Below are 26,706 nucleotides of genomic sequence, written 5' to 3'. Positions count from 1 at the left end.
TCAAAATAGAAAAAAAAAAAAAATAGTGTTACTAATCAACATTATATTATATTCTATTAATTTCTTGAGTGAAACATGAAAAATAGAGGATTAAATATTAAATTATTTTATGTTTGTTTTTGTTGGTAAGGGAAAGTAAAACGGTCGAATATAAGATTAAAATCCCAACTCCAGATCGGACCCGGAGTAAACTCACATGGCGCCTATAAAATACCCAACGGACGGCAATTCAGAATTCCTACAAATCAAACAAGAAGAAAACTTGAAACTCTTTCTTCGTCTTCAGCATTCAAAAACTTTCCTCTTCCGCTTCGTCTTCTCTCTTTACTCTTTCAACATTGTCGAAGAACTACAGACAAGTAACTTGTCAAAGATTCCAATATGGCTGGTATGCAATATCCATACTGGTTTTTCCCTACCGATTTCTACTACCCTCGTCCACCTACCACGACAGTAGAACCCGCGCGCAAGGCCGCTCTTCCCGTGGAAACTCCGAAGAAGATTGACGCAGCCGATGTTTCTCCCACCTCGGTCGCACAGTCGCTACACAAGAGCAAACCTAACCGTATAGCCGTGCGCAGGCAGGAGCAGAGCCAAGGCAGGATGGTCATGCGAGCTCGCAACGAAAAACTCTGTCCAATTTATTGGTTGGTTAATTCGATCAGAGAAGATCAATCGTACGATTCTTCTTCGTTGATTGGTGTTTGATTCTTAGGTTTCTAAATAGGATTTTTTGTAAGGAAGATCAGAGTAAGGGGTTTTTGTTTGTTTGTTTGTTAGTTATTTTGTTTCAGAGTGAATAGCTTTCTTTTGAACTAATATCTCCAGTCTGAGAGTCGAAGGGGTGACTGAAGAAGAAAACGGTGTCGTATGGAGGACTTGGATGAGTTGGGTTGTGAGCTGAATTTGTTATTGGGTTTAAACTGGATTGGAAGTGGGCTTAAGGAGTGATTAAAGAAAATGTTTTTAATGGATGAGTTCTTGAATTTGGTTGTTTAATTGGAGGGTCCAAACTGAAAAATTGGATAATACTTGGGACCAAAAAAATTAGAGAGTTAAAAATTGGGTCCTCCTAATTCAGACTAGTTAAATACATATAAATAAATTAGAAGAAAAAAAAAAAACAAAAAAAAAAAGAATATAAAAAGTCGAAATGAAAATATATATATATATGTGTGTATATATTGTTTATTAAATTTTTGAAAGAATATTAAAAAATAAAAGATGGTGTATTTTAATTTGGATCAGATCAAATTAGTCTTTCTTTTTTTTTTTTTGGTCTTTAGTTCGAACATTCCCTTTTTTTTTTTTTTTTTAATCGTGGAGGATCAATAGCAAAAATATTTATTTATTTTTTTAAAAATGTGATGCTAAAGGAAATAATTTTCTCCATTAAATAAATTAATCTTAAAATAAATAACCTTTTTATGTTAATTTTTAATTTTTTATTATATTAAAAAATAATTAAAAATTTTGCATATAAAAATTTATCTAATTATAAATAATTACATGTCTAATCGGCTATCATGTAAAAAATTCACTTGTGATATTTAATAGATAATATCTAATATAATAAAAAAAAATAGTGGGAAAAAGTAATTAAACAAATTTAAATATTTAAAAATAGTAAAAAATTAATTTAAATATTACAATATAACAATTAAAAACTTATATAACACACACTTTGGCACCAAAAAGCTATAGCTAGTATTAAATGTAGAAAAAGAAAAATAAACAAGCTAGAAATATCTCTACCCGATTTAAAATCTAATTAAAAAAAAAAAATAAAGCAAGCAAGCATTTTAATTAATCATGTTTAGTCTAAGAAATAGACGATTTGGATTCATCAAAGACTTTTACAACCTGTGATTAGCAATCAACCCACAAAACCATTATTTTTTTATTTTCAATTAAACCACTAATTAATTACCATTAGAATAATTAAGTACCAACAATTATAATTAATTTGTCCCTAAAAAAAGGAGAAATAATGAATGCCAACCAGTTCCTTTGCTTGAATGTTTCTTCACCATGGAGAAAATTTAGGCAACACCCACAAAGAACCAGTCTATATAAATCTCTTAAACACACCACACCTCATGCATTGCGATAGCATTCTTGGTGGATTTGGTTTCAGACTTCTGGGTTTTGTTCAAGCTTTCTCTCTCTAAAATATAGAGAGAGAGAAAGATTTTTTGTTTTTCAAATTACACAACAAAAAAAAAAAAAGTAGATTAATAAGAATAAGATAAGATGGGTGCTTGTGCAAGTGCTCCGAGAGAACTGAAGGATGAAATCAATGCAGCCCCTGAGCCTGCTAAGGAGGAGATGTTTGATGCTGTGGAGGGCCAGGAAGATGTGAAAGCCGATCAGCAACCAGAAGAGAAAAAAGAGGACGATGACAACAAAACCCAGTCTCTTGGCTCCTTACTCGACGAGGTATATATATATACACACACACATTCGTACCTTCTTTATATCTTATATCAATATTAATATATCTAACAAGTTTTACATATATTTATACATATGTAATGGGTTGACAGTCTGATAAAGTGAAGACTGAAGAAAAGCAGGAAGAGGAGGTGAAGGAAGAAGAGAAACCAAAGAGTTCTAATGGGGATGGGGAAGAGGAAAAGAAAGAGAAAGAGAAAGAGAAAGAGAAAGAGAAAGAAGAAGAAGTTGCTGTTGAAGAGAAGAAAACAACTGTGTCAGAAGAATCCAAATGATGAAATTAGCCATGAATTAAAAGACAATGCAAGATGAACACGAAGAATCCCACTTGATCTCAATTCTCAATTTATTTATACTATGATTTTTTTTTTCTTCAAAAAAGTAGAAATTAAGAGTGGAGAGATTGATTCTCAAAATGGGTTTTTGATTGAAAAAATGCTTGAGAATTAAGGATTATTTTTTTCTTTTTTGGTTTTGGGAAGGATTCATTTTGTTGTTTGATTTGGTGATTAATTAATTGGGTGGAATGTTCGCAATGTATCTTTAGCAAAAGTTCTGTGTCTAATTTTCATGATTTTTTTTTTTATTCAATTTACAATTATATTATTAACTAAATTATATATACATACATGATATATAGCAACAGCAAGATACAATTCAAGTACTAGAATTTTATTAAGATCCCCTTCATTACAATCCCTTGTTGGTATTTGAGTTCAGCATGCATATATATCTATATATATATATATATATGTATTATATCATGCTCTCTTGATATACAATCCCTTGATATATAGTAAGTGAACCAATTAGCAAACAAATAAGACAAATTTTAGAGAAAAAAGAGTTTAAAGACTTGAATCAAAATTTTAATTCAATTAGGTAAAGGTTTCATATTCGCTCAATAAATCTACTGTTTTCACCAGTTTTCCGTAAACTTAGCAAATCAATGTTCAATTCAAACTTAGCAAGAAGAATTATCCATTCAATCAAAAAGATAAACAAGAGATGTTAATTGTTCATTACATCATATTTGCTATTGGATAGGCAGTTCGAGTTGTTAACAGTTTGTTTTTTTTTATAATCTTAACAAAAAATTGAAAAATAAATTTTCAAATATTTAAGAGATAGTTTAAATATGCATTTGTGCCTTAATAGTTCAAACCCAATTTTAGAAGGATATATAAATGTAGATATAACATATGATTTTGACAATAGGAAGTCTACTTCAAGTATGTATTTGATTTTTTTTTTTTATAAAAAAATTATATAATGGAAGTGTAGATTACAAAAATATGTTATCTTATCTATTAATGAAATAGAGTATACTTATCAACTAAAGTTGGTAATAAACTATTTTGGTTGAAAATATTCATTTAAGAATTAGGTCGGAAGTAGAATGAATATATAGTTAACTGTGAATGTAGAAATTGGCCTGGGATAATAATTATTTTTTCATTCAATAAATATATAAATAATAAAAATTTTATTTTTAATTGAATATTATTAAATTTTTTTTAAAAAATGAGTTAGGGATGAAATTAAAAACAATTTTTTTTTTTAAAAAGGATGAAATTTTGAATAAGAGGGTGTTTTAAAAAAAACTTGAAAATAGAAGGTAAAATCGCAAAAAGGAGAAATTCGACCACGTAGGACGATCCAGTCAGCAGCCACGGCGAACCAGAGTATGCTGTATGGCAAAACACTCTGATATCGGCACCACATGAGAGGTCACGTGGGTGATTCGCGCGCCTGACGATCCGACAGTCTAGATCACGTCCCGCGCGCACATGACGGCTCAGATACGTTTCCCTTCAAGTGTGATCAAACGATAAGATTCAATCCAATCGTGCGGTTCAGATTCATTCTCCCAATAAGAGAGATCTAACAGATGAGAGAGGGCCACGTATTCCCGCACGAACGACCTAGATCGACATAGAGAGGGTATTTAAGCATTGCGTTCTAGGGAACCCTAACCTTAGCCTCATAAACCCTCGCCAGAGAAGAAGAAGAAGAAGGACGACTAGAAAAGAAATCGATCGTCGTCACTGTTGCACCGGAGCCACCATTGATGCCGAAATAAGTACTTTTTTTCTCTTTCCTGCTCGGAATTCCATCCCGAGCCTCCTTATGGCCATATCAGAACCAAATGTTGACGAGTGAGCCAAAACCTGCGTACAAAGCTCGGTCGAGCTACCGCGGCCAAAATTCGAAACCGTCTCTGATGACCCCTTTTTTGTTTCCTATTTCACGCAATTTTTTGACCACTATGTTCACCGTCCTTTTTTGGTGTAGGTTAGTCGAAGAGGAACTCCAGCTACGAAGGAGGACTGACAGAGTCCCCGTACTAAAAGACCCCTCCCCCTGCTGGTAGGTTTTGATTTTTTGACTTTTTCGACCAACTGAGGCTCTCTAACGTATTTTTTCGCAGGAATACATGTAAAATCGGTCAAAATTGGTATAAACCAGTTGAAACTGGCCAGACCGAGGCGAACCACCGTCGTGGGCGGTAGAGCTAGTACCGGAGCACGGCGACGGCGCCGTGCCAGAACCTTAAAATTTGCTGGAAAGATTTTTCAACACCAATTTTGATTTTTTGGGGTATTTTTGGATATGTGATGGGTATTTTAATTTTCGTTAAAAAAATTTAAAAAATCCGGGGACCGTTAGGAGGTGCAGTAGATAGCACGGTATTTCGGACGCCGATCTGTGTAAGGATTCCTCACTCTATTCCCTGTTACGGTAAATTAAGGCTTAAATAATCGATAATCTTGTATTTTGTAAAAATTAAAAAAATCTTAAAAATAATTATATGTCACTAGTGGAGCCGAAATCTGTTAGTTCATATTTGTCCTGATTCACTGTCTATTTTTTGTTATGCTTAAATTACTTACTGTTATATTATGTGTACTAAATTGATGGTTTTGATCGTTTCTTCGATTGTTGGATTTACTTTATTGCATATTTTCTTTTTTTGGTTTGTCCTGCAGTAAATGTCTTAATTATGTTCTTGATGTACGTATCGCATATTTGCATGATTTGTCATTAATTTGGAAACATAAGATATTGACACGTAACTGGTAATCAATTTGTGGTGTGATCACATGTAAGAAAGACTTAATCGATACCCTGAAAAAAGGTGGACAAACCTAATGTAGCGCCCGGAGAAAAGGGGCGAAAAAAAAAAGCCACGTCGGCAGCCACGTCAGCAGGCCCGGTCAGCAACCCGGCCAACCGGGGCCTGCCACGTGGCAAGACCACGTCACTCCGGAACGGGCCACGTTGGCGATCCGCGTGAGCGCGATCAGACGGCCCAGATCAATCGCGCGATCGGACGGCCCAGATGCAATCGCACGGACGGCCCAGATTCAATAAAAAATGGACGGCCCAGATTAAAACAAAATGGACGGCTGAGATCAAAGGGCAAGGGGTTATAAATAGAACCCCCACACCAGACCACAAACCCTAGCCGCCTGCCGCTCGCCGGAGAAGACGAACCAGAAGCCGGTCGCCGCCACCCGCCGCCGCACCGGAGGAACTTCCGACCGTCGATCGAGGTAAATTTCGTACCCCCGACTCGTTTTTCCACGCTGATTCCTCCTGTGGCCAAATCGGAGCCAAAATCCCGGCCAAACGGCCGGAATACACGGCCGAAGCCCAGCAGCGCCGCCGCGCCCCTTCTCGGTTTTTGCCTCCGATGAGGCCCTTCCCGGCCTCCGTTTGATGCAATTTTTATATCACCGTGATCACCATTCTTTTCTCTACAGGTTGACCGGAGCCGAATCACCAAAACACGAACCTCGCCAGAGAGCCGCCGCACCCGAGAGCGCCGCCGCCGGTAAGCTTCGTTTTTCCGTGATTTTTTGGCCCCCCGAGGGCCCTAGGGTTGTTTTCTCACAGGGACCGATGCGAGTGTGGCCGAATTCGGCCGGAAACGGCCGAAAACAGCCAACCCGAGGCGACTCGCCGCTGCCAGCGGCGGCGCCGTCGCCGGAGCACGGCGGAGCCGCCGTGCCGGAGTTGCGATTTGGTCCGAAAGGGGCCCTGGGCCTAATTTGAGATTTTTTTGGAACACGTGCAGGTGCCAGTAGTGCGTTTCAGTTCCCCGAGGAAAATTCAGGGAAAATTAGGGACAGCCTGCAAGCGCACTGTGAAGCCGTGTTCGGACCCCGAAACGAGTAAGGACCCCTCACCCTATTTCCTATCACGGTATTAAAGTTCAAAATGATAAAATGGTATTTCTTGAATTAACGAATGTGTGAAATTGCTTAAGGTGGCTAATGGAGCCCGAGTATAGTGTGATTGGTGATTTACTGTTATTTGGCCTGTTTACAGCTTTAAATGCAAAATGAGGTTTGATGTGTTCATTTTACAGATTTGTGTGCATATACTACGTTTTTATTAATTATGGGTTGAATGACTGAAAAACTGATATTGTATGTTGTCTGTTTGGCATGAATTACGATTTGCTTGTTTAAATGTGAATTGACGATGCTAATTGAGGGAAAGAAGAATGGAAGATTTTATAAATTGATAATTGTGTAATGGGGTCAGCCTGACTAGATATCCTGGGAGATGGGGGACGGACCGGGTCTGTAGGGAACCCTACCGGGATTGTGGTCTCACATGCCGGACGGGGTATGGAGAGTTTATGGTTTTGACGCCCATACCGGACGGGGTATGGGGACGGCCCTGGAAACTGATTATGAATGTTAAAGGTTAACGGGTAGCGGGACCCCTATGGACCCCCACGGATACTAGTAGGCTGGTAAATGAAAAAAAGATATATTGTATAATGATTGAATTACAAAAGGCGTGATAAGTGTTATGTTTTACAGCTTATATTATTCCATGATTATGATAATGTTATTGTTTTTCTTATATTGTTTCATAAATTCCACCGAGGTAAGTGGATGGTAAAGGGTTTTATTACTGATAAATGAGTTTATTGTGAATTATGCTCCATTGGTCTTTTTTGTGTTTTCTACCCACCTTTACCTCCGTGACGGTGAGATATCGTGATGTTCTTACTGGGCTAGTGTAGCTCACTCCTTATTTAACCATTTCAGATCAGGAAGACATGGTTCCCGAGCCCGTTCCGCAGGAGGACGACGAAAGGGATGCCTAGAGGCTCTGTAGTCATACTCATAGCTTTATTTTCGAGTTTCTCTTTTAGTTAGTTTAATCTTTTATATTTTAAGCACGTTTTTGGTTTTTCGTGTAAGGGATGTTAAATGAAATTTTGATCTCGCTTCCACATTTGATACATTTAAATACTCATTTCATTTTAATATTTCCGGGGCCGTTACAGTTGGTATCAGAGCCGCATTTTCTCGGACCCATCCCTTACACTAATGTGCCTTAGAGAAATACTCACCGATATATTGTTACTCAATCATTCCTTGTGAATGCAGGTACACAGGAATGAGGAGAGGAAGGCCCCCACTAAACCGAGCGGCCCCAGATAATTCAATTCGGGAGGATTTAGATAGACTATTCGAGATGGTGGAGGCTCTTGCAGCTGCCCAGCGAAGGCAAGAGGAGAGAAGGGAGTTACCGGGACCTCCTCCGTTAGCGCAGGTTGAGCCCCCGCTACAGCAGGCTGATCCCGAGCCACCCCGGTAGGAGCCTGTTCCTCCACGATACCACCCGGCACCACAGCCGCGGTACGATCTGGTACCACAGCCACAGTACCAACAGGTGCCGCCACAGCACATTCCGGTGCCCCCACCACATCAGCAGGCGCCACCACAGGGTCCCCCAGTTCACCCTCAGTCGGTCCCAGTCCCTCTACCTAGGGACCCCGCTCCCTCCTTGATCGACCCCGGCTTCATAGAGAGGTACAGGAGACTGAACCCTTCTACCTTTTCAGGGGGATCCTCGTTCGAAGAGGCCCAATACTGGCTGGCAGAGACTGAGAGAGCTTTTGAGACCTTGGGAGTAATTCCTGAGCAGAGGGCTGCCATTGCCTCCTACATGCTGGTAGGGGAAGCGGTACGCTGGTGGGAGCTCAAGCGGGCCACCCTGCCTGTACCAGTTACTTTGGAGCAGTTCCTAGCGGCCTTCCATGCGAAGTATCTCCCTAAACACATCCAATATTTAAAGGAAATAGAATTTGCTTAATTGGTCCAGGGTAATATGACAGTGTCGGAGTACGCCCACAAGTTCCTGGAGCTGGGCCGACATGCCCCTGAGACATTGTTGGATGAGGGCCGAAAGGCCAGGAAATTCCAGTGGGGCCTCCGCCTGGCGATCAGACAGCACTTATTGGTGATGGAGCTCGAGACATATTCGGCAGTCCTGGCAAAGGCGCAGATCATAGAAAGGAGCTTCGACACCCGCCCTCAACTAGCGGGAAGTTCCCGACCCTCAGCCCCGCTCCGTAGGCCAGCGCCTACCATGCCTGTCCAACCCAGTAAGAGGCCCAGGCCTGCCGTTCAGGCCCCTCCTCAGGCTATGGGGGCAGCACGTGGGAAGATCTGCCAGTACTGCGGCAGGGATCATGGGGACCGACCCTGCTACCGCCTCAACAACACCTGTCGCATATGCGGCAGTGCCCAGCACTATGCGAGGGAGTGCCCTAGGAACCAGAATCAAGGGAGGCCTCCAATCCAGGGCAGAGTTTACAACCTTACCCAGAAGGATGCCGACGCAGACCCGGACGTGGTACATGGTATGTATACTATCTCTGGCCACATTGCTCATATTTTGTTTGATACTGGTGCATCACATTCTTTTATTTCATATGTTCTTGCTTCCAAAATTTGTGTATCACCTGATAGACTTGATTCATTATTGCTTGTATCTACCGCTGGGGGGGAGACATTGCTAGGAGAGGTTGTCTACAGGGCATGTGCCGTGGAGATAGCAGATAAGAAATTGAGGGTAGACCTGATAGGGTTAGACACAGGGGATTTTGATGTAATCCTAGGAATGGATTGGCTAGCGGCGTATCACGCCACCATAGACTGCTTTAATAAAAAGATTGTATTTAATCCTCCCAACGAGGAGCCATTCACAAGTTAATAAAATTATTCGGTACTGATTTTCCCTAATGACAAATTCTTTTCTCCTTAATTCCCAGTGCCTTAATATTGTATTTTCCCTAACTAGGTAAACCCAAGAAAGAAGTTTGTATCCAAGAGATTCCAGTAGTCCGAGACTTCCCAGACGTATTTCCGGATGAACTGCCCGGTCTACCAGGGGATAGAGAGGTCGAGTTCACCATAGACTTACAGCCAGGAACCCAGCCCATCTCGGTAGCTCCTTACCGAATGAGCCGCATCGAGATGGAAGAGCTAAGGAAACAAATCACTGAACTACAAAACAGTGGCTTCATTAGACACAGCATTTCCCCATGGGGTGCCGGGGTTACTTTTGCAAAGAAAGAGGATGGAACGTTGAGACTGTGCATTGATTACAGAAGGACAAACAAGGTAACAATCAAGAACAAATATCCTCTTCCTCGGATTGATGACATTTTCGATCAGTTGCAGGGTGCACAGATCTTTTCTAAAATAGATCTACGATCAGGTTACCATCAAGTAAAGGTAAGAGCAGAAGATATCCCCAAGACGGCATTCCGAACCAGGTACAGACACTACGAGTTCCTGGTTATGCCGTTTGGACTAACCAACACCCCGGCCATCTTTATGGATCTAATGAACAGAATCTTCAGAGAGTTCTTGGATAAATTTATCATTGTGTTCATCGATGATATCTTAGTCTACTAAAAAAGTAGAGAAGAACATGCTCATCATCTTGCCCAAGTCCTACAGGTACTCAGGGAAAAGAAGTTGTATGCAAAGTTGAGCAAGTGTGGATTTTGGCTCGAGCAAATCGCCTTCCTAGGACATGTTATATCGAAGGAAGGGGTGTCGGTGAACCCCGAAAAGGTTGAAGCGGTACTTGGTTGGGAAAGGCTGACAACAGTTAAGGAAATTCGCAGTTTCCTAGGGATGGCAGGTTATTACCGTCGGTTTGTCAAAGGGTTCTCCAGTCTAGCGGCCCCTCTAACCCGACTCACAAAGAAGAATGCAAGGTTTGATTGGAATGAGAACTGCGAAAGGAGTTTTTCAGAATTGAAGAAGCGACTGACTACTGCACCCGTGCTGGCTCTACCGAGTGGATCAGGAGGGTATACAGTTTATAGTGATGCCTCCTATCTGGGCCTGGGTTGTGTCCTGATGCAGCATGGAAAGGTTATAGCATATGGGTCTAGACAGCTAAAGAATCATGAGAAGAACTATCCTACCCATGACTTGGAGCTTGCCGCAATCATACACGCCTTTAAAATCTGGCGCCATCATTTGTATGGAGAGACCTTTCAGATCTACACCAATCATAAGAGTTTGAAGCACATCTTCACTCAGAAGGATCTCAACATGCGTCAGAGAAGGTGGATGGAACTCCTCAAGGACTATGATTGTGACATCCTATACCATCCAGGTAAGGGCAACGTAGTAGCCGATGCCCTCAGCAGGAAAAGTGCAGGCACCCTAGCCCACCTGATGGTTTCAGAATGCAGGTCCATTGGGGCCACGCAGCAGGTTCGACTGCGAGATCTGAAGAGGGCCACATGTTTGAGCCACCTAGCAGTCCAACCCGAGTTAATCCAAAGAATAAAGGAAGCCCAGTCAATCGATCCCGCCCTAGTAACCCGCAAGAAGGATGCAGAACAGGGAGTGAACTCAGAATTTCAGATCTCTGCCGACGGATTGATTCGTTTTAAGGACAGAATGTGTGTCCCAGACGACAGTGAATTAAAAAGAGACATCATGACAGAGTCCCATAGTTCAAGGTTCGCCATGCATCCAGGAAGTACGAAAATGTACCAAACTATGCGACCCCGGTTCTGGTGGAATGAGATGAAGAGAGATATAGCCGACTTTGTGTCTAAGTGTTTGGTATGTCAGCAGGTCAAAGCAGAACATCAACGCCCGGGTGGGTTACTTCAGCCTTTATCGATTCCAGAGTGAAAGTGGGAACATATCACCATGGACTTCGTATCGGGACTACCCAAGGCACGATCGGGACATGATGCTATATGGGTAATTGTTGACCGACTCACTAAGTCTTCCCACTTCCTGGCCATCAGAATGACTGATCCTTTAGACAAGTTGGCAAGAATGTATATCCGGGAGGTAGTCAGACTGTATGGAGTTCCAGTAACAGTGGTATCCGACAGGGATCCCAGATTCACTTCTCGGTTTTGGAGTAGTTTCCAGCAAGCTATGGGAACAAAGCTGTCTCTTAGTACTGCTTTCCACCCCCAAACCGATGGACAATCAGAGAGGACAATTCGTACGCTGGAGGATATGCTCCGAGCTTGTGTCCTTGACTCCGGGGGCCATTGGGACGACCACCTACCCCTGATAGAGTTTGCTTACAACAACAGTTACCAAGCAAGCATCGGCATGGCCCCATACGAGGCGCTATACGGGCGTCCGTGCAGGTCGCCGATCTGTTGGAAAGAAGTGGGCGATAGAAGATTGTTTGGCCCGGATTTGGTAGAGGAGACCACGTCCAAGATAGTTAAGATCAAGAAGAACATCCAGACAGCTCAGAGTAGGCAGAAGAGTTATGCCGATACCCGGAGGAGAGACATGGCCTTTGAGAAAGGTGACCGGGTGTTTCTTAAAGTCACCCCCTTCAAGGGAATTAGTAGGTTCGGCAGGAGGGAAAAATTAAACCCCAGATATATTGGACCATTTGAAATCTTAGACAAGATTGGTACCACTGCCTACAGACTTGCACTGCCCCTTGAGCTCTCCCGGGTTCATAATGTGTTTCATGTATCTATGCTACGCAAGTACAATCCGGACCCTTCTCATGTCGTGGCTCATGAACCGCTTTCACTCCGAGAGGACTTGTCTTATGAAGAAGTACCGGTCAGTATCATGGACCGAGAAAGCAGAATACTCCGCAACCGGAAAATATCATTTGTAAAAGTCATGTGGCAGAACCACACGCTTAGGGAGGCGACTTGGGAACTAGAATCAGAATTTAGGACATGATACCCCCATCTGTTTGATCAAGAGTAATGAGGTAAATTTGGGGACCAAATTTCTTTAAGGGGGGGAGAGTTGTAGCGCCCGGAAAAAAAGGGCCGGAAAAAAAAAAAAAGCCACGTCGGCAGCCACGTCAGCAGGCCCGGTCAGCAACCCGGCCAACCGGGGCCTGCCACGTGGCAAGACCACGTCACTCCGGAACGAGCCACGTTGGCGATCCGCATGAGCGCGATCGGACGGCCCGGATGCAATCGCACGGACGGCCCAGATTCAATCAAAAATGGACGGCCTAGATTAGAACAAAATGGACGGCTGAGATCAAAGGGCAAGGGGTTATAAATAGAACCCCCACACCAGACCACAAACCCTAGCCGCCTGCCGCTCGCCGGAGAAGACGAACCAGAAGCCGGCCGCCGCCACCCGCCGCCGCACCGGAGGAACTTCCAACCGCCGATCGAGGTAAATTTCGTACCCCCGACTCGTTTTTCCACGCTGATTCCTCCTGTAGCCAAATCGGAGCCAAAATCCCCACCAAACGGCCGGAATACACGGCCGAAGCCCAGCGGTGCCGCCGCGCCCCTTCTCGGTTTTTGCCTCCGATGAGGCCCTTCCTGGCCTCCGTTTGATGCAATTTTTATATCACCGTGATCACCATTCTTTTCTCTACAGGTTGACCGGAGCCGAATAACCAAAACACGAACCTCGCCGGAGAGCTGCCGCACCCGAGAGCGCCGCCGCCGGTAAGCTCCGTTTTTTTGTGATTTTTTGGCCCCTCGAGGGCCCTAGGGTTGTTTTCTCACAGGGATCGATGCGAGTGTGGCCGAATTCGGCCGAAAACGGCTGAAAATAGCCAACCCGAGGCGACTCGCTGCCGCCAGCGGCGGCGCCGTCGCCGGAGCACGGCAGAGCCGCCGTGCTGGAGTTGCGATTTGGGCCGAAAGGGGCCCTGGGCCTAATTTGGGATTTTTCTGGAACATGTGCAGGTGCCAGTAGTGCGTTTCAGTTCCCCGAGAAAAATTCAGGAAAAATTAGGGACAGCCTGCAAGCGCACTGTGAAGCCGTGTTCGGACCCCGAAACGAGTAAGAACCCCTCACCCTATTTCCTATCACGGTATTAAAGTTCAAAATAATAAAACGGTATTTCTTGAATTAACGAATGTGTGAAATTGCTTAAGGTGGCTAATGAAGCCCGAGTCTAGTGTGATTAGTGATTTACTGTTATTTGGCCTGTTTACAGCTTTAAATGCAAAATGAGGTTTGATGTGTTCATTTTACAGATTTGTGTGCATATACTACGTTTTTATTAATTATGGGTTGAATGACTGAAAAACTGATACTGTATGTTGTCTGTTTGGCATGAATTACGATTTGCTTGTTTAAATGTGAATTGACGATGCTGATTGAGGGAAAGAAGAATGGAAGATTGTATAAATTGATAATTGTGTAATGGGGTCAGCCTGACTAGATATCCTGGGAGATGGGGGACGGACCGGGTCCGTAGGGAACCCTACCGGGATTGTGGTCTAACATGCCGGACGGGGTATGGAGATCTTATGGTTTTGGCGCCCATACCGGACGGGGTATGGGGACGGCCCGTTTCACCCTCATACCGGACGGGGTATTGAGGTTTATGGTTTTGGCGCCCATACCGGACGGGGTATGGGGACGGCCCGTTTCACCCTCATACCGGACGGGGTATTGAGGTTTATGGTTTTGGCGCCCATACCGGACGGGGTATGGGGACGGCCCTGGAAACTGATTATGAATGTTAAAGGTTAACGGGTAGCGGGACCCCTATGGACCCCCACGGATACTAGTAGGCTGGTAAATGAAAAAAAGATATGTTGTATAATGATTGAATTACAAAAGGCGTGATAAGTGTTATGTTTTACAGCTTATATTATTCCATGATTATGATAATGTTATTGTTTTTCTTATATTGTTTCATAAATTCCACCGAGGTAAGTGGATGGTAAAGGGTTTTATTACTGATAAATGAGTTTATTGTGAATTATGCTCCATTGGTCTTTTTTGTGTTTTCTACCCACCTTTACCTCCGTGACGGTGAGATATCGTGATGTTCTTACTGGGCTAGTGTAGCTCACTCCTTATTTAACCATTTCAGATCAGGAAGACATGGTTCCCGAGCCCGTTCCGCAGGAGGACGACGAAAGGGATGCCTAGAGGCTCTGTAGTCATACTCATAGCTTTATTTTCGAGTTTCTCTTTTAGTTAGTTTAATCTTTTATATTTTAAGCACGTTTTTAGTTTTTCGTGTAAGGGATGTTAAATGAAATTTTGATCTCGCTTCCGCATTTGATACATTTAAATACTCATTTCATTTTAATATTTCCGGGGCCGTTACACCTAATACATAGAAAACCTTATTATGGATATTATCTTAGTCGGACGGGGTTGAGAAGTCCCATACCCTTCTTACTGGAAGGGTTTGGGAGATATAGTTTATCCTTATATTAGATGGGATATCGAAGTGATGGTATCTTTGGTACCTATCACCAGATGGGGTATGAGAACGGCCAGATTAATTGAAAAATCTAGATATTGAGTTCACCGGTATGGGAATATCCCTATGGGTCCCTAGTGGTTCCAGTAAGCAGGTAAAAAAGAAGAATTGCTAATCGCGTTCACTTGTACATAAAGTTATTATGTTATATGAGTATTTGCCTTATTAGGTTGATTTTGGTAAACTGATAAAGGTAAGTATGAAATAAACATTTTAATATTAAATGAATTTACTTAAAATAAGGGCTTAATTATTTATTTTGTGATTTTTACCAACATTCAATTTTCCGTATCAGTGATTAGTGTAATATTCTTACTAGGATAGTGTAGCTCACCATTCTATTAACCATTTCAGATTAAGAAAACCAAGATCTAGATCCTGATCAGTAAGAGAGTTGTGAGTAGTTTCCCTCCCGGATCTCATTAAGTGCTAGTGGAGGTTAACCCCCTAAGACATTTATTATTTATTTGTAATCATTAATTTGCCTTTTTTTTATGAATTATTGTAAAAGGGACATTCCAGTAGCCCTATTAGGCATTCTACTTTACTGTGTAAGGAATGTAAACCTTAACTATATTTTTTACTTCCGTATTTAGAATATAAATTCATTTCTTTTATGTTCTAGGCTTTTACAATTGGTATTAGAGCCGCGTTTCTCGAAACTATTCTTTACACAAATATTTAAAAACATCAAAATATAACATATCACTCAACCATTTCTTGTGAAATGCAGGTACAAGGATATGAGGAGAGGAAGACTCCTACTAAACCGAACAGTTCGAGATGGATTGCTTCGAGAGGATGTCGATCGACTCTTTGAGATGTTAGAGAGACTTATCTCTGCCCAGCAGGCTTGGAAAGAAAGGAAGGAGTTGCCTGACCTTGAATCGCTGCCATAGTTTGAGCCACCCTTGTAGCAAGAAGATTCGGTGCCACCCTAGTACAGTCCTGCTCCTCTACCATATCATTTGACACCGCCATAGTACAATTCGGTGCCCCCACCATACAATCAAGTACCGCCACAGGGTCACCCGGTCCCTTCCCAACACAATCCAGTCTCTCTTCAACAGAATCTGGTTTCATTCATGATGGACCCAAGTTACATTGAGAGGTATAAAAGACTAAACTCCTCTACTTTTGCAGGAGCATCTTCTTTCGAAGATGACGAGTATTAGTTAGCTGAGACAGACAAGGCCTTCGCGACTCTTGACGGTAGTTTTTGAATAAAAGGTGGTACTTGCCACCTACATGCTTGTGGGAGAGGCAGGTCGCTGGTGGCAGCTGAAGCAGACCACCCTACCCGTTCCAGTCACTTGGGAACAGTTCTTGATACCCTTTAATGCAGAGTACCTCCCAGAGCACCTTCGGTATTTGAAAAAAATGGAGTTTGCACACCTGGTCCAAGGTGATATGACTGTGTCAGAGTATGCCAAAAAATTCCTAGAGTTGGGCCGGTATTACCCTAAGAGTATGATTGATGAAGGTAGAAAGACAAAAAAGTTCGAGTGGGGCCTCAGTCTTGAGATTAGACAACAACTGTATGTGTTCGAACTCAGTAAATCAAGGCACAACTAGTAGAGATGAACATTCACATTTTCCCTCAAGTAGTGGAAAATTCCAAACCCTGGTTCCATACTGCAGACCAGCACCCACTGCATCGGTTCAGCAGAACAAGAGACATAAGTCTATGACTAAAGCTCCTCCTCAGACTCCGGTAACAGGACGCGGTAGGATTCACCAGCATTGTGAAAAGGATCATGAAAACCAAACCTATTATCACCTCAATAATATCTGTCACATATGTGGGAGTGCCCAACACTACGCGAGAGAGTGCTTGCGAAATCAGAATCAGGCCAGACCTCTCATCCAGGGCAGAGCTTACAACCTTAGCTAGCAGGATACTAAAGCTAACCTGGACGTGATATAGGATACGTACACTATCTGTAATCACATTGCACATGTTTTGATTGATACTGATACATACTTTTGCAAAATGCATTGTCTGAGAATCTTGATTTTTGCTGTTTGTGTCTACTCATAGGAGTATGACATTATTAGGAGAGGTCATATACAAAGCTTGTATCGTACACATAGTAGATAAGAAATTGAGTGTAGACCTGATAAAGATAGACACAAGAAGTCTTGATGTAATTCTAAAAATGAACTAGTTTGCGGCGTATCACGCCATCGTAGATTGTTTCCATAAGAAGCTTTTATTGAATTCTCCTAATGAAGAGTCATTTACAAATTAGTAAAAGTTTTAAATATTATTCCCTCATGACAATTTTCTTGTTATATGGCGCTTTAACTTGTTTTTTTTTTCATATTAGACAAACCTAAAAAATAAGTTTGTATTCAAGAGATCCCTGTAGTCATAGAATTTCTAAAAATATTTCTTGATGAACTACCCAAATTGTCAATGGATAGGGAAGTTGAATTCACCATAGATCTCTAGCCTAGCACCCAGCCTATCTCAGTTACCGCTTACCGCATGAGTCGTGTTGAGATAGAAGAGCTGAGAAAATAGATAAAAAAAATTGCAGAATAGTGGGTTCATCCGACATAATGTATCTATTTGGGGTGCTAGAGTCAAGTTTAAAAGAAAAGAGGATGGGACCCTGAGATTATGTATTGATTACATGGGATTGAAAAAAAGTTACAATAAAAAATAAGTAACTCCTTCCCATAATTGATGACCTTTTTGATAAGTTATAAGGTGACAGATTTTCTCCAAGATAGACTTGCGTTTGTGTTACCATCAAGTAAAGATCAGGGCAGAGGACATTCCCAAGACAACTTTAAGAACTAGGTAATGACACTATGAATTTATGGTCATGCCTTTTGGACTAACCAATGCGCTAGCTATTTTTATGGACTTGATGAACATGATTTTAGAAAATTTCTAGATCAGTTTATCATTATGTTTATTGATGATATCCTAGTCTATTCAAAGAGCAGAGAGGAACACACTCATCATTTGACCTAGGTTTTACAAGTTCTCAAGAAAAAGAAGTTGTATGCAAAATTAAGTAAATGTGGGTTTTGACTTGAGCAGACTACCTTCATAAGGCACATAATATCAAAAGATGGAGTGTTAGTGAATCCCGAGAAAGTTAAGTCAATACTCGATTGAGAAAAATTGACTTCAGTTAAAGAGATTCTAACTTTCTAGGAATGACATGTTTTATCGCAGGTTTGTGAAAGGTTTTCTAGCCTAACTGCTCCCTTAACCTGACTTGCAAATAAAAACGTTAAGTTCAAGTAGAACGAGAATTACGAAAGGAGTTTTATGGAACTCAAGAAGTGGTTGACTACTGCACCTATTTTAGCTCTACCAAGTAGGGTAGGTGGATACACAGTATATAGTGATACCTCTTATATAGGATTGAGTTGTGTTCTGATGCAACATGAGAAAGTTATAGCCTATGGATCCAAGTAGTTGAATAGTTATGAAAAGAATTACCCTACCCATGACTTGGAACTTGTCCTATTATCCACGCCTTAAAGACCTAGCGCCACTACTTGTAAGGGGAGACTTTTGAGACGAACCTGAGCAACCTATCACCAGAGACCCATAATCTTGGATTTACTCCCTATTTTGCATCCTTTCTAAGAGCTGATGGGGTGGAATCAGTCAGTTGAGCTTCCTTTATTCTCCAAATCAGTTCCAGTTGGACGTTTAGATTGGTCAGACATGTAACCCTCTTCTAGTCCTGAAGCCGCATTTGCTGTGCAGCCCCTATTACCCTACATTTAGAAATCATTAGGTGAGCCAACATACCTGAACTTTTTCTACTGAGTGCATTGACTACTAAATTGCCCTTGCCTTGGTGATACAGGATCTTACAATCATAGTCTTTGATGAGCTCTATCTAACACCTCTAATGCATGTTGAGATCCTTTTGAGTAAATATATGCTTCAAGCTCTTATAGTCTATGTAAATATCCCGGAAGTATTAGGATGTATCAAAGTATGAGGTCTGGAGCATGATGAAAAGAGAGATAACCGATTTCTTCTCCAAGAGCCTTATATATCGACTTGTTAAAACATAGCATCAATGCCCGGGTAGGCTACTTCAGCCATTACCGATCTCAGAATAGAAATGAGAACATATCACCATGGGTTTTATGATATGGTTGCCTTAGGCACACTTAGGACATGATGCTATATGGGTAATTGTCGACTGTCTCACAAAGTCCTCTTACTTCTTGGCTATCAAAATAACCGACCTCTTAGACAAGCTAGTAAGATTTTATATCCGGGAGATAGTCAGGCTACATGGAGTTCGGGTGACAGTGGTGTCCAATAGAGACCCCAGCTTTACCTCTTAGTTTTAGTCTAGTTTTCAGCAAGCAATGAGAATGAAACTGTCTCTCAACACTGCATTCCACCATCAAACCGATAGACAATAAAAAAATACGATTCGAAGCCTGGAGGATATGCTCCGAGCTTGTATTCTAGACTTCGGGGGCCATTAGGATGATTACCTACCCTTGATAGAGTTCGCATACAATAATAACTATCAAGTAAGTATTGACATAGCCCCGTATGAGACATTGTATGGCTGACCCTGTTGGTCGTCGATCTGTTGGGAAGATGTGGATGATAGAAAATTATTTGGTCCGGATCTTATAGAGTAGACTACAGCTAAGATAATTAAAATTAGGAAGAACATCTAGATAGCTAGAATTTGAGAAAGATGACCGGATATATTTAGAATTTGAGAAAGATGACCGGATATTTGTTAAGGTCACTTCTTTCAAAGAAATCGGCAGGTTTGATAAGAGGAAAAAATTAAATTCTCGGTTCATTAGACTGTTTAAAATCTTAGATAGGATTGATACGTCCGCCTATAGACTAGTACTACCTCCAGAGCTATCTAGAGTCCATAATGTATTTCATGTGTCCATGCTACGCAAGTACAACCCATACCCTTCACATATCTTGTCTCATAAGTCCCTTTCATTTCAGGAGGATCTATCATATGAGGAGATACTAGTAGGCATTATAGACCGAAAGAGCAGAGTACTTTGCAATAAAGATATTCCTTTTGTCAAGGTCTTATGGTAGAATCACTCACAGGAAGAGGCCACTTGAGAGTTAGAGTCGAACTTCAGGACCTAGTTTTCCCAACTGTTTGACTAAATGAGAGGGTAAAAAATTTAAGAGACCAAATTTTTTCTTAAGGGGGGGAGGGAGGAGTTGTAATACCTAGGCCCAGAAATTAGTTCGTAATAATTATTTTTTTCATTCAATAAATATATAAATAATAAAAATTTTAGTTTTAATTAAATATTATTAACTTTTTGAGAAAAAAAAGAGTTAGGGACGAAATTGAAAATAATTTTAAGAAAAAAAGGGTGAAATTTTGAATAAGGGGGGTGTTTTTGAAAAAAAACTTTAAAACATGATGTAAAATTACAAAAAGGAGAAATTTGGCCACTGGGATGATCTAGTCAGCAGTCATGGCGAACTAGATCACGTCGCGTGGCAAAAGGTGCTGACATCGGCACCACGCAGGAGGCCACGCGGGCGATCCATGTGCCTGATGATTCGACGGTCCAAATCACATCCCCCGAGCATGGATGATTCAGATACATTTCCATTTAAGGCACAATCAAACGGTTAGATTCAATCTAATCGTGCAACCTAAATTCATTCCTCAAATAAGAGAGATCCAACAGACGAGAGAGGGCCACATATTCCCTCACGAACAGCCCAGATCGACACAAAGAGGGTATTTAAGCATCGCGTTCCAAGGAACCCTTACCCTAGCTTCACCAACCCTCGCTGGAGAAGAAGAAGAAGGGCGGTTGGAAAAGAAATTAACTGTCGTCACTGTCGTATCAGAGCCACTACCGATGCTAAAACAAGTTTTTTTCCCCATCCAGCTTGTAATTCCATCCCGAGCCTCCCTGTGGTTATATCAGAGCTAAAGTATTGACGAGTGAGTTAAAAACTCGGGCAAAACTCGATCGAGCTGCTGCGGCCAAAACTCCCCTCCGATGACCCCTTTCTTGTTTTTTGTTTCACGCGATTTTTTTACCACCTTGTTCACTATCCTTTTTTAATGCATGTTAGCAGAAGAGGAACCTCGGCCGTGAAGGAGGACTAGGGGAGCCGCCGTACCTGGAGACCTCTCGTCGTTGGTAGGTTTTGGTTTTTTGACTTTTTTAACCAACCAAACTTCCCTAACGTATTTTTTCGCAGGGATACGTGTAAAATCGGCCAAAACTGGCCAAAACTAGCGAAACTAGCCAGGTTGAGGCAAACTGCCGCTGTGGACGGTAGAGCCAGCACTAGAGTACGGCAGCGGCACCATGCTGGAACCCTAAAATTTACCGAAAAGATTTTTCAGCACCTATTTTGATATTTCAGAATTTTTGTGGGTACGTGACGAATATTTTAATTTCCGTCAAAAAAATTTAAAAAATTCGAGGACTGGAGGTGTAGTAGATAGAATGGTATTTAGGACACCGATCGGGGTGAGGATCCCTCAGTCTATTCCCTGTTATGATAAATTGAAGCTTAAATAATCAATAATATTTTGTTTCGTGAAAATTAAAAAATTTTTAAAAATAATTATATGTCACTAGTAGAGCCAAAACTGGTTAGTTCATATTTGGCATGATTCACTGTTTATTTTTCATACTGCTTAAATTACTTATTGTTATATTATGCATACTAAATTGATGATTTTGATCATTTCCTCAGTTATTTGATTTACTTCATTCCACATTTCATTTTTCTGGTTTGTCCTGCAAATAAATGTCTCAATTATGTTCTTGATGTACGTATCACCTATTTGTATGATTAATCATTAATTTGGAAATATAAGATATTGGTACGTAATTGGTAATCGGTTTGTGGTGTGATCACATGTAAGAAAGAATTTCTCGATATCCTGGGCAATGTGGATAAATTTCGTACATAGAGAACCCTACTGTAGACATTAGCTCAGCCAGACGGGGCTGAGAAATCCCATATCGAAAGAATTTGGGAGATATGGTTCACGCTCATACCGAATGGGGTATCGAGGCGATGATATCTTTGGTGCTCATACCGGACGGGGTATGGGAATGACCGGATTAATTAATAACTCTAGATATTTAGTTCACGGGTAGAAAAATATCTCTATGGACCCTCAGTGGTTCCAGTAAGCAAGTAAAAAAGGAGAATTGCTAATCTCATTCACTTGTACGTAAAGTCCTGATGTTATATGAGTATTTGCCTTATTAGGTTGATTTTGGCAAACTAGTAAAGGTAAGTATGAAATAAACGTTTTAATGTTAAATGAATTTATTTAAAATAAGGACTCTATTAGTCGTTTTGTGATTTTTACCAACTTTCAATTTTTTGTATCAGTGATTAGTGTGATATTGGTACTGGGCTAGTGCAGCTCACATTTCTATTAATCATTTCAGATCAAGAGGACCAACATCCAGATTCCGATCAGTAAGAGGGTTGTGAGTAGTTTACCTTTTGGATCTCGTCAAGTACTACTAGAGGTTAACCCCCTAAATATTTATTTATTTATTTTCAATCATTGATTTGCCCTTTTTTTTATGAATCGCTGTAAAATGGGCATTTCAGTAGCTCTATTAGATATTCTAATTTACTGTGTAAGAAATCTAATTTTAATTTTATTGTTTGCTTCCGCATTTAGAATATAAATTCATTTCATTTAAATTTTGGACTTTTACAGTAAAAATTAGAGTACTGTGAAATTTTGCAAGAATTTTATATGTTATTATCGCACCGAATATATTGATATGAGACATGATTGACTTTCATGAGATAAAGAATAATAATAGAATTGCTAAAAAATATTTACACCCGTAAAAATTCAGTTGATATCTCAATAAAAATAGTGATTTGACAAACATGAGTTATGTCCCAAGGTCACAGATTGAGCTGGAGGAGAAGATGTTAAGTGAGTTTAGCCCACATTAAATAAAAAAGGAATATATTTGTGTGTCTGTATGTATATATATATATATATATATATGAGTTTTTATTTTTAAAAGTTTGGTATTTATGTCTGTGGAGGACTAGAAATCCTAAAAGAAAAAAAAAAAAAGAAAAAACATTATGAATAGAAAGGAGTGAAGGCTACTTGGAGGCATGCAGACCAAGAAAGAAAAAAGCAAGAAAAGGGTTTCAATGCTTTGGAAAAAGAAAGAGCATAAAGTTCTTATTGGGTGGGTGCATGAGCATGAGAATCAGAGAAATAAAGTAATGTTATTAGATCTTTGTTGCATTATCACATACTTATTATTAAAAAAACATTTTAAATTTTATTTATTTATTTATTTATTTATTTAATATTTATTTACAAATAAAGAGATTTACACAATGTTGGCTAGAGAGATAATTTGAGTATTTATTGATTATAAAAATCTAAATTTGTGACTTAATTTGAAATTATTAGTACCCATTAGTTGTTTGATAATAGATTTTGATTTAGAGTTTTAACCCACCATCTTTTCAATTTTACATTGGAGAGTTTTTCACATCAAATTTTTTATTAATTGTGTTTTATTTTCAGCACAGAAATTAAATTTTTATCAATTAGATTTAATTAAAGTTATATTATTAATATTATTTAATGAGCAATAATATATATATATATATATATATATATATATATATATATATTTGTGGATAAATCTTATCAAGAGAACGAATGAGTGAATGGCTGAGCTTTGAAAAATGGGTCAAGATATTGGCTTTTTTTTAATAAAGGAGAGAATGTTAGGCCAAAACCATAGAGCTAAGATGGGTTTAAATTAGTCTTTCTTATGGCATGCAGGACCAAACTTAATTAACCATTTTTTATGTTTTTACCCCAGAAAAATATACATACAACCATGCACATACATACAATGATAATATATGTACGTATATATAATTTATTATTTTCTCAAATGTATATTTATTTTTTATTTTAAAAAAAGCAAGGTAAACTTTTGTTAAATTAAAGATTAGCCACAATTAATTAGTTGGTAAGTATAATGCTTCTTCCACTTCACTAGTTTCAATTGATTCCAGATTGTGTGTTACAGAAGCAAGTTTAGTTGTAAAGTTATGTGTATTGTAAAAATTATTTTTTGATGCCGAAATTTACCAAAACATGTATATATATATGTATATTAATTTTTTTTGTATATTATATATAATATAGATATAAATTTATAAATAATGTAAAATATAACTTTTATATATATATAAATTATTACAGATATCCACAAAAACTCCTATAAAAGATGAGAAGGAAGAGACTGAAATACTCAGATTTTACAAAAATCAAAATCAAAAGTACAATCAAACAAGACCTAAGATGATGTGCCTTTATTGTACTATTGTGCAACTATGTTGTTGCCTTTGAAACAAAAAAAAAAAAAAAAAGAAAAAAAAAGTGATATTTTGTAATGTCCAAATTAATTTTAATGAGAATTAAATTAATTTATAAATAAATTTTTGTAATTTTATTTAGTGTTAAAATAAAGAAAATTTGATGGAGGATGAAATAGAAAATAATTTTGATAAAAAAGAGTAAAAATTTGGATTTTTAGAATATTTTTGAAAGAAAAATTAGAAATTGAGATGAAAATACAATTTAGGAAAGTTGTGTCACGTAGGATGCCCTGTCAGCACCCCCGACGAACTAGAATCCGCCGCGTGGCAACGGACGCTGATGCGGTGCCAATCGCGCGATCCGCATGCTTGCGATCGAACAACCCAGATCCGTTCCCACGCGCACGAACGGTCCGGATGAGTTCCCTTCCTAAACGCGATCAGACGATCGGATTTAAACGCTATCAACGGTTCAGATCCATTTTTTATTTAAACGCGATCGAACGATCCAGATTAGATCGCGATGAACGACCCATATTCACTCCCTATTTAATCGCTATAGGACGGTTTAGATCAAATGCGATGAACGGTCTAGATTAAATGGAGACGGATATAAATAACAATCTTCACACCAAACCGTAACCCTAGCTACCAGATCCCCTCGCTAGAGAAGAAGACTCAGCCACCGGGAAGGAAGCCGCCGCCACCTGCCGGAGTCACTTTCGACCGCCAAAAGAGATAAAAATTATCCCATTTGCTCGTAATTCAATTTTGAACACCCCCATGGCTAAATAAGAGCAAAAGGACCAGCTATTTGGCTGAAAATTACGGATAAAGCCCGACGGCGCTACCTCGAGAAATTTCAAAAATTGCCTTTAATGAGGTCTTTCCCAATTCCTGTTCTACAAAATTTTTTCACAATTGTAATCACCATTTCCTTCTCTACAAGTTGACTGAAGCAAAACACCCAACTGCAAAAGTGAGCCGGTGGAGCCGATGTACCGGAGAACCCCGCTGCTGATGAGTTTTGGTTTTTCATTTTTTTAGCCAACTGAGACCTCTTAACATGTTTTCTCGTAGAGATTGATGTAAAACTGGCCGAATTCGACCGAAAATAGTCAAAAATTACCAAGTTGAGGTGGACCACCGCCGCGGGCAGCAGTGGCATCACCGGAGCACGGCAGAGCCGCCGTGCTGGAATTCCAGAATTGGCCAAAAAGGAATCCTGACACTGATTTTGATTTTTTGGGATATTTTTAGGTAATTGTTGCACGTTTTAATCCCTGAATAAAAATTCAAAAAACTCGGGGACCACCAGTAGGTGTAGTCAACAAGTTTAACTTCTCAGGGATTAATTTGAATAAAAATCCTTCAACCTATGATCTGTTATAGAATTGAAGTTAAATTAATAATAATACGATATTTTGTACAATTTAGAAAATATTTATAATTAATAACGGGTTACTAATGGAGCCAGAACTAGAAATTATCTACTGTTATTTCTGTTGATTGTTTTTACAATTTAAATGCATGATAGTATCTGATTGATCGATTTTGTAGCTTTGAATGTATGTATTATTTGTTTTATGTGTTTACGATTGAATTGAAAAAAATGGAGATTAAAGGAAAACAGAAAATTGCGTGATTAAGTAAATGGATGAAACGATAGCCTTACTGGATATCTTGGGAGATGGTGGACAGACTGGATACATAGAGAACCCTACCGTGAACGTTGCCTCATATCGAATGGGGTATCGAAGTTTGGTAATTTGGCATTCATACCGGACGGGGTATGGGGACGGCACGTTTCACCCTCATGTCGGATGAGGTATCGAGGTTTAGTATTTTGGCACTCATACTGAACAGGGTATGGAAATATTAAAGGAAAGGGATTCATGTATTGTAGAGACATCCCATGAACCTCTATGGATACCAGTAGGCTGATAAAAGATAAAATTATTATTTAAATCGATTACATATGAAATCATGATCTGTGTTATATTATTATCTCTATAAGTTATTTTGTAAATCTTATTACGTAAAGTAGATGGTAAAAGATTTTGGTTATGATAAATGAATTTGTTTAATTAAGAGCTCCACTAGTTTTTTTTTTATTTTTCTACCAACCTTCATTTCTGTGTCGGTGAGTAACGTGATATTCTTACTGAGCTAGTGTAGCTCATAACTTATTTAACCATTTCAGATCAAGAGGACCAGGATTAAGAGCTCAATCCACAAGAGGGCTGCGAGTAAGATGCCAATTTTATCTTATTTTCCATTTATTTCTTTAATTTTTTGTATTTCCTTCAAAAGAATAATTTCTGTAGCACTATTTGGTACTTTAAGTTATTGTGTAAGGA

At 39.8% G+C, this 26,706-nt stretch overlaps 1 protein-coding gene across 1 annotated transcript; it reads left to right on the top strand.

Annotated features, from left to right (window-relative positions):
- The first annotated feature begins 2,091 nt into the window (after positions 1-2,091).
- On the top strand, positions 2,092-3,006 carry LOC148268945 (uncharacterized). Its single transcript, XM_088213939.1, has 2 exons — positions 2,092-2,439; positions 2,547-3,006. The coding sequence occupies exons 1-2, from the start codon at positions 2,254-2,256 to the stop codon at positions 2,727-2,729; spliced, it is 369 nt and encodes a 122-aa protein (XP_088070065.1). The 5' UTR covers positions 2,092-2,253; the 3' UTR covers positions 2,730-3,006.
- The last annotated feature ends 23,700 nt before the right edge of the window (positions 3,007-26,706 follow it).

The sequence above is a fragment of the Carica papaya genome, chromosome 2, assembly GCF_054855325.1.
Source record: "Carica papaya isolate Zhongbai chromosome 2, ASM5485532v1, whole genome shotgun sequence".
NCBI lineage: Eukaryota > Viridiplantae > Streptophyta > Magnoliopsida > Brassicales > Caricaceae > Carica > Carica papaya.
The sequence above is the reverse complement of the archived record's forward strand: the minus strand, read 5'-3'. Positions and strand labels throughout refer to the sequence as shown.

Coding starts and splice junctions, on each gene's coding strand:
- LOC148268945 (XM_088213939.1), top strand. CDS start 2,254: ATGGGTGCTTGTGCAAGTGCTCCGAGAGAACTGAAGGATGAAATCAAT. Junction 2,440..2,546: donor TTGGCTCCTTACTCGACGAG/GTATATATATAT, acceptor ATGGGTTGACAG/TCTGATAAAGTGAAGACTGA.